At 40.5% G+C, this 9,618-nt stretch overlaps 2 protein-coding genes across 2 annotated transcripts in view; one reads left to right on the forward strand and one right to left on the reverse strand.

The window, feature by feature from the left end:
- Nucleotides 1–9,618, forward strand: part of LOC118336472 — a 744,338-nt gene that overhangs the window by 6,278 nt on the left and 728,442 nt on the right. The gene's annotated exons all lie outside the window — the stretch shown is intronic.
- si:dkey-11p23.7 (V-set and Ig domain-containing protein) lies at nucleotides 1,500–3,658 on the reverse strand. Its single transcript, XM_035673144.1, is given in 4 exon segments — nucleotides 1,500–1,924; nucleotides 2,289–2,678; nucleotides 3,471–3,550; nucleotides 3,552–3,658. Coding segments are annotated over 4 exon segments (1,002 nt in total).

The raw sequence follows: 9,618 nt of genomic DNA on the forward strand, positions 1-9,618 counted from the left end.
AGTAACAGCTATTTACATCAAATACAATTGTATTTATTGGTTTTTAATTTACAGTAGAAACTGCTGTAACACAAACTGTTCAAAATTAAAGTCAATGATTATTTTTGTCAATATCTAAAGAGTAATAAAAGCTCCTGACTGAGGTTGTCATAATGGATGAAGTGAAAGGGATGCTGGTCCCATATCAGACATCCTTCCATGTTCTCTGCTGTGTGCGGGTTGTTGCTGCTGTTTGACGTCTCTCAGCAGCCACACACTCATTTTCCTGAGTCTGCAGCTCACTGAAGGACAGAAACACACCTCGGCTGGAAATGTGCAACACTTCCTCAGTCAGACTGAAAACTCTGGAAATCCACAGAAGAAATCCAACCAACAGGCTTCATTTACAGCAACATGTATGAAATATATCAGTGTGTGTAGAAGTTAGACTGTGGAGATTCACAGCACAAGTACAAGTTAGATGAGTTGTTAATATCAGGATGTGGATTTCCTTCAGTCTGATACAGAATATTAGCAGATTATACAGTGAAAAGAACCTCATTAAGTTCAACCTCAGGGATGAAATGAAACCAGCCACAGCAGCACACACACACACACACACATACAGTAAATACAGGATTAGGAATAAGGGAGGAAGAGAAAAGCTCCAGAAGCTCAGTTTGAATGTCATTCTTTAAACAGCAGCACCACCTACTGTCCAAAACAATACATTACAACCAGAATCGCATTTTTTTTTTTTTTAGCAATAATGAGAAATAAACTGTAAAATTATGGATCATATGGGCCCTTACAAATATTGTGTCTCAGACATGTTTTCCTCAAGTGTTCTTACATTAGATCCACTTCTTTACTGGATATGATCAATCTTTCTTCAAATATTATCAGGATATGTACCACAGTTATGGAAAATAAATGAATTGACTGAATAGAATATTAGTGTAAGTTACTATAATATCAACTGGACTGTAAAGCAATGGAGGAAATTCACAGCCACAATCTGGGTGGAAATGTTTTCAGGACTTTATTGATTTTCATCAGGACACTAAAGCCTCTGAAACTCCTTTCAGATCAAGTGATTACTAATAATTATAATTTCCTCTACAAATATGGATAATATAGGTCATTCATGTGGGATTACACACATTACTTTTATATTTAGCATTGATAAGCAGTATGCAAACATTTAATAAATACTTTATATCTCTAGATAATGTGGTTTTAAAGTGATGTAAGGACATTTTTAAGTGTTTATTATTTGTTGTACATTATATAACAGTGTTTTACTATATCATAGTTCAATATCTGATTATACAGCAGTGTCCACATGAGTGGAGTTAACAAGATAGTATTTAACAAATAAATAAATACAAAGTAATATCTACGTACAACACATTATAGAGTGTATTTAACTATGAATGATATGTTTATACAGGGCTTATGAATGCTAATAAGGGACTTGAAATAAAGTGCTCATTTACATTCAATTCTATCAGAGCCGGTTATTTCCACCAGCAGCTGACTCCCTGCAGAGCTCCTCCCTGCACCATCCACACCCCCATCCCCACCAGCAGGAGGACCTTAGCACCCAGAGACACCGACAGGAGCAGCAGGAGAGCAGGCGAGGCCCCGCTCCCAGGCAGCGGGGCTCGGGGGGCCAGGACGTACAGGGTGGCCTGCTCTTTGCCCAGCGGGTTGGAGGCGCTGCAGGTGTACTGCTGGCCCGGCTCCACGTCTCTCAGCTGGCTGACGGTGTGGTAGTGAGCCACGGAGCCCTGAGCCAGAGGAACAACCGGAGAACCCTCCAGCAGGTCGTCCGGGCCGAGCCACTGGACATCCGGCAGCGGGGAGCCCTGGACCCGACACACCGCTCTGTACCCGGACTGCTCACTGCCCTCCACTGACAGAGACAGGATCTTTGGAGGAGCTGCAGCACAGACAGGAAGAAAGAAAACCTACGAGTAAATACCACAGTCGCCCCCTGGTGGCAGCTTTCATACAGCAGTAACTTATTTACATTCAGTACCACACTCCGATAGTCGAGTACCATCAAAGTAATACGCAGAGTTACCTGAATAAAATTACCCACAAATCCGCCCTCAGCCACTTCCCTTCATGGACTTTCTCACTCTCTACTACATCACCTGATATGACGGGGTCAGTACAGAATAAAATCTGTTTTAAAACAGTAAAACAGATTGACTTCAGGTTGGTGATTTTTAATCCCCTGCAACACTGTCAGCGTGTAAATGGATTCAGTATTTCTGACTCTGCTGTCTGTATAAGCATACCCTCCACTCGCAGCCTGGTTCCCATCTTGTCTTCAAAGCTGACATGTTCTCGCCCCTGAACCTCCACTCTGCAGTAGTAGCGTCCACTGTCCTGCAGGGTGGCGCTGTTGATCCGCAGCGACAGGTCGTGCTCCCTCGGGTTGCCCTCCAGCCGGTAGCGCTGGTCCTGCTGGGGCCCTGGCTCACAGGTGGGAGCCCCGGGCCGGCTGGTGCAGCGGTACAGGACGGTGGAGCCCTGCCCGTGGCCCAGACGCCACAGCACCTGCAGAGAGGAATGCTGGGAGTGCTGGGGGTGGCTGAAGGTGCAGGGCAGAACCACCGGGTAGCCCTGGATGGCTCGGACCTCGGACTGCACATTCATGGACCAGCCGTCATCTCCAGAGCCGAGGGCTGCTGGGAGGGCAGGGGAACAACAGCATCTATGGTTTACTGTCACAACTGTTCGAACAGAGAACGATGTCTACCAACACTCATAGATTAGTTCTAAATGCATACAGATTGGTATCAGATCTATCTTTACTTCAGTAAAAGAGAAAATAAAAGAGAAAATAGGAAATACATGGATTTATATAATCAGTCAATCAAACTTTATTTGTATGGCACATTTATACAGTTGCAGTTCAAAATGCTTCACAGACTATTGACAAGACACTAATAAGACAGAATGGAGTAAAACTTAAAGTAGGTTGAAAAATAGAATACAAGGATAAAAATGATAATAAAATATAATACTATAGATTTTACAGGTATAACGACAGTATAAATGAATAAATAAGAAAGCAGACAGAACCTATAAACAAATAGCAATAGTAAACAACAATAAGAAGGATATTTGGAATTAATGAAATTCACTGAATACGGCAAAGAGAAATGAGTAAAAAATAGTAAATGATGTATATAAACCATTCCTTACTTAAAAGCTTATATAAACTGTCAATGGTTAAAAGCCAGGCTGAAGAGGTAACGTGCACGCCCCGACGCACGTGGACTGCGAGGGCCAACTGATCCTGCTGGCAGGGTTTAATTGCTTTAATTGACTAACTTGTGTTTTAAAAGGAAATCTGACTTTAGAGCTATTGTAACATATTTACCAGGAGAGGAATCACATCACAAGGTAAAGAGACTTGTTTCTTTGTTTCTCTGTGTGTGTGTGTGTGTGTGTGTGTGTGTGTGTCAGCTCACCTCCTATAACAGGTAACAGTAGACTCAAAGTGCTGCAGACCAGCTGGACGTCCATAATGACACTGCTGAAGAAACAACAGAGGTAGCACATGAATGTGTGTGTGTGTGTGTGTGTGTGTGTGTGTGTGTGNNAGCACCTCCCAGACACTGTGTGTGTTTTTCCATTCTTTTGTTTCTACTTCCTTCATGTCTATTTTTTATTATTAGGAAGTTTGTCTGCATACAGACTATAAAACCCAGCTGGACCAGCGGTTGGTGTCAGTGTGTGAAACTGGGTTGAAGATCTCCAAACTCATCAAAACCATAGATTGCGTCTAAAATAGACATAGTCTCCGTGACGTCCCCCACAGGTTTGTGAAGCTCAGTGTGATCGGCTCTGGCCGTGTGATGGGTCCCATCAGCCACGCCTTTAATTATGCAAAACTTTAATCCTTAATATAATTTAAAGTAAGTTGTATATAAATTCACCCTCCTGTACAGTTGTGATGAATGATGAAATTATCTATAGAGGCCAAAAAGGCTGTAAACATGTTGATTTCTGCTGTAAAGTTGGACATTGTAATATAGGGCCTTACAGAGACTGACTCACTGCTGGAGCCTCTAGTGGACGTCAGAGGAACTGCAGGTTTTGTTACTTCAGTGTTGGATTCATGTGCAGCCTCAGAGGTTGTCGCTTGATGCTGTTTCTGATTCTAGGAAGGAAATATTTCACAGCTTTAAAGCAGAATTGTGTGATTTTTCTTCTTTTCCCGCTATGCTGACATTCTGGTATGAACTGGTAAAACAGACGATTGAGTCCAAACTCAAATGCACACAAAGGGTTAATTTACACCATAGATTGTATGTAAATAGTGGAAAAAGCTTCTAGGTATGAAAAGTTTAAAACTGCAGTCTTTGTCATGGCCAATAGGGGGCGACTCTACTGGCTCCAAAAAAAGGTTTCTACGCACAAAAAAGTTGTCTAAAACGTGGTCAAATGTGCGTATGCTTTTGAGACAGCATGAATCAGGATTTATAGATAAACTATGCAGTAAAGGGTTCGTATTTCTGTGCATGCTTTCATCAATGCATAAAACTGGCAGATGGTGAGATTATGAAAAAATACATAAAATATAAAACTGTTACGGCCCTGGCCGTATTATTAGTATGATTAGTATGTTCTGGCATTGTTGGTGTTTTTCGTCCCTGTTTCTCTGGGAGTGTGCCGCCTGTCCGATGCGAGATCTTTGACGTCAACCCGTAGGTCCCCTCTGACTGGTCCAGGGCGTGGGCTCGGCTCGTGTAGTGTCGCATGCTGGTTGGTTCTCCCGGGGAGCCGCAACATCCGCCGGGGTTTAAAACGTCTGTCTGCACAGAAGATGGACAGAACCCTCAGCAGCAGCATCCTTCTGTCCTCAGTCTAGAGGGTGTTTTGTTTCGAGATAGCGTGAATTGTTAAGTTAGTATCAGATTGTGTTTTTCTATGGTTGTATGTAGTGAGTATTGTAGGGGTGAACTGCCATTTTCTTTGTACTGCTTTTCTCCTGTTTTTTCATGAGGTTAGGGAGTCAAGGTTTAGTAACTGTATTTTGTTTTATATTAAATAGGGATTAGTCAGGATTTTTGTTTGAGAAAGTTAGCTCTGTTTTGTTTGTTGTTTTGGCCTCGGTTCACCCTGAAGTTTGTTGTTTGGTTTTGGTTGCACTTTGTTCACGTGTTGTAAATAAATTACATCACTTCATTGTTAACACTGTGTTAGTTGTTTGTTTGAGAATCGGGGAAGGATTATTGGTTCATTTCCTTTATACATTGATGTGGCGCTCCTTCCCCATAAACAGGGGTGTAACATAAATCGGGGGCTCGTCCGTTCTTCATTAGTTAATTTTTTGTCCTGTGCTCGTTAGTAAGAGAAAAAATAGAAAAAAAACAAAAAAACAAGACTCACTAAATTTTGTCCTATCTTATGTTTGGTTGGTGCTTTTTTATTTCTCGTGTGTGGAGGGAGAATGGATTTTCAAATGGATGAGTTTGCACAAAATCCCACTTTAGAAAAATTAGATAGATGCACAAAAGCACAATTAGGAATAATTGCAAATGAACAAAATTTAGGGGGCGTAACAAAAACACATAGAGATTTACTATGAAATGCACGTCACCATTAGATTGCAGAATATGTATTTATTATTATTACCACTACAAGAATATTAAATATTACCAACTCCTTGTGTCTACGTAAAATCATGTAACTCTAGAAATATCAGATAAAGAGGTTTTTGATGGATCGATATATACACGTGGAATTAAACACAGATTTATAACACTGTTAATTTGCTGTTTATCATGTGTTTGATGGTATTTTAGGAGTTTAGTATCACTCTTGTATTTCTGTCATTGACAGTACAACAAAGGCTCCTTAAATAAGTCGGCATATTCACAAGCTATTAGCATTGAGCATTTGTGGTTGATTGTGGGAGTACACGTCTGCACAATTCACTGCAGGTGGGTATTTATAATAAGAAGACTGCCTGCTTTATGGATGTGAATATTCTTTTATAGAGTTTTATAAATGAGGCCTCTGGAGGTCCACAAGATGGGGGTGGGACAAGTTTCTAGTCTGATTGTGATTACGATAGGTGACCACTAGAGGGAGCTAGAGTAAGGAAATATATCTGTACTGGAGCTGAAAGAAAAGTGAGCAGCAGATTAATTACCTTGATGTCACATATGGAGGGAATATTCAGCTGTCCACATACTTTTGGCCTTGTAGCTTATACAGTAGGAGATTACTATGAACTCTTTTTAGAAAGTAATGAATATCCAAATGTTAAGGTCAAAACAAACATGGAAGTATTTGAATGTTTCTCTCTGTCTGATTGTGTCTCTAACTAAATCTGAAGTTATTTTCTGTCTCTGCCCTTTAAAGGTTTAACTCTTTCTACCTGAAGAGAGGCGCTCGATCACTGGGAAATGTTTTTCTTGCATACGACAGAACTAGTACAGGGCACAGCGCTTAAAAAACCCCAAAACCCCTCTGTGGTTTGGTGAGCGCGGCTGCTGCCTGTGGTGCGGCTGAGGCTTTCGCTGCGGCCTGCTAACCTGCATTCGACACACCTAATGAACACACACAATCAGGTTGATTTTGAACTCTCTGCATGTCCTCTGGTCAGTTCAACTGACATCTTCAGTCCAGCTCACCTACTAACTTTAGTCAAGAGACTGCTGCAGGTTCCAGCTTCACTTCCTGCTGCTGCTGCTGAATGTGTGAACGTGTGTGTTTGTGTTTGCACTGGTGTGTGTTTAACCACTTTGTGGCCACAGGATGTGGTTGAAAGTCAATAGCATCCGTTGTTATGTCTCCATGGTGACAACTAAAGCTGCGAATGAAAATTTTGCTGTGGAAGAAAAAAACATTTTCTACATCTTTTCTCTGGAGGTTTCTGATGCTGCCTCAGTTTTTAAATGAATCACCATATTTGATTGATTGATCTTGAGTGCTAAACTCCAGAACTGAGTCAGCATTTTAAACCCCTGACACACCGAACCCACATCAAAGAGCTATTGGTGACAAAATCTGACTGTATTGTCGCCTCACGTTGCTTGTGTCTTGGCCAGAAAGTGACACTAGAACACACAACACCAACTACAGTGAACCAACGCATACGTTCTGAGCCTGCGCAGAGGTATTCAAAAGTTTGGTAACCCATTACAGACAAACAGTAAGGAATACCCACACACAAACCTATAAGTCATGTTCGGCTTCATCTAAATATGCTATGCACCGATTTTGCTGAAGATTAGATTAGAAATGTGCCGAAAGAAGCAGAAAATGTCTTCTTGAAATTTGAAATACCTATTGCACTGACATACTTAATAACTGACAACATGCACATATATGCTTTAATATGTTTAGCATATCAGCACGAGGTAACTGTGTACCAGGTTTGATGACTTTAGTATGCACAGCATTTGAGATTTTGATATGTACATGCAACTCGACTTAGTGTCAAATTATTAACTTCACTAAAACTTATAAATATCATATATATCATTGTGATTATTATATTAATTAAATAGACAATACTGACCTCTGCCCTGTATTACTTACTAATTACTTATAATTACTGTTGCTAATATATGAATCAAATATATTAACAATAGAGTGTCAGCTGGGTTGTATAACGTTGCTATGTTACAGTAAAAGTTACTTTTGCAGCTACAAAAGCACACACACAAAAAAACAACACATAGAATGACATGGCTGATTGATATCAGTTTTAGCAACAACTGACTTATGACACATTACAGTAATGTGAATATATTTATCAGTAACGATATCACGAGAGGGATTACAAGTTGAAATTCAGTAATCACATTACTAATCCCAGTCAGGCTCCATTGCTTTGACGTTTACTTTGGCGTGTTTGCTGTCTGAGAGTTCGATGGAGGGTTGATATAATTTCTTTACTTCATCTCTTTATTCAGTGGATAGACTGGGTCTGGGGCCTTGCGTCAGTCGACTTTGCCATTTTCTCTGTCTTTCCCATGACTCCTCTAGGTTTAGTGTTACAGAGTTTAAATAATGAATGAGAGCTCTGAGAGTATTTTAGTCAAAAATTCAAGAGATTCATCTAGCTACACAGTGACTCGTTGTATATCAGTGGTACCAACAGATAATCTCTAAGATTGAATCAGTGAATTTGAGGGAAATTAAACTTGAAACTATTAACACAGCTTTAAATATAAAATGAACTATTATTTAAGAGTTCACCATTTAGGATACTGAAAGACTTTCATCTTCACTTGTAATTTGAGACTTGAGATCTGACTTGGACTGTCTTATCTCTGCCTGAAACCTGACATTGACTGTTTTTGGAAGACTTGAGACCTCACACAGCTGTGTCTCAATAGGAAGAACCTCTCACAGGACAACTACACTGCAAACATGTGATGATAGAATATGATGCACTGCTGTAGCTCAAACTCGGTCTATAAGGTAGTTCAAATGAGCTGTGCAAACACGGGGAAAAGGGATTTGATCTTTTTAAATTCCTTAGAAAACAAATGTGACAACAACAAAACCATCTCCTTGACAACTGAGTCTCCATCCACTAATGAAGCCCACGCGATGAGATTGAAAGCTTTGGAAACACAAAGACACTGAGAATATTTGTGTCAAGCTCTTTGTTTTTCCTGTGTGTCCTCTCTGCCTGTGCTGGAACAGTCTGTCCCGTGTTCAGTGTTCAGCTGATGTGAAGAGAAACGTCCGGACAGCAGCTTTCTGTTTCACCACTGATCAGAGAACAATCATGTGTTTGGACTGAACGTCGGTGTCTTTCTCTGAAGCTCTGGAAGCTTTCACACTCAGCACTGCTGCTGCTGCTGCTGCTGCAGTGTTTCCTGACAGAGACCACACCTCCAGCACACACACACCGACCTGTCAACGCTGATGCACACAACCATGATGAAACCAGCAGATACAGGATGTTTACTTCAAAATAAAGGCATGGAAGCTCTGCTCTACTTTAAAACACTATCAGTGAACAAGTATTCAGATTTTGTGGATTGGACAGGACAATTCAAGATAGACAGGAAACAGGGGAGGGAGGGGATGACACCGGCAAAGGCCATAGGTCGGACTCGAACTCAAGGCCGCTGCAGCAATGATGAAGTATTCAGATACTGAAGCAAAAGCATTTATACCACAATTATACAATTAATGCATTTATGATGTATTTTTAATGCAACACAAATTCACTGTTCCATGTGCTTATTTACCATGCATTTCTACTCTTTGGATTATGTATAAACTCACTACCAAATCTGTGCATGATTTGTGCACGAAGGCAACTCATCACGAATTCACTTTAAAAACGTCTATTCTCAGATCAGAAAATAACAGAAAGTATATATCCTTACAACAGCTGTGTTATCGTGGCACAAAATGTACCAAATCTCTTTAACTCTTATTGATACGGAAGCATCTTACATTCACTTGAAAAAATAAAAATAAATACTCTGAGTAATTTATTTTTTGGTTTGGTTTTTTTAAATAATTTTTTCCTCCGTTTTTTGGAGTAATTTTTTTTCTGAATTATGGAGATACTTTGAACCTCCAACCTGCAGTGACTCCATGGACCTATGGTGACTCCTGCCCGCACATACATGCCCC

This window comes from Morone saxatilis, unplaced genomic scaffold, assembly GCF_004916995.1.
Source record: "Morone saxatilis isolate NCDOM2014 unplaced genomic scaffold, NCSU_SB_2.0 Contig24, whole genome shotgun sequence".
NCBI classification, from domain to species: domain Eukaryota; kingdom Metazoa; phylum Chordata; class Actinopteri; family Moronidae; genus Morone; species Morone saxatilis.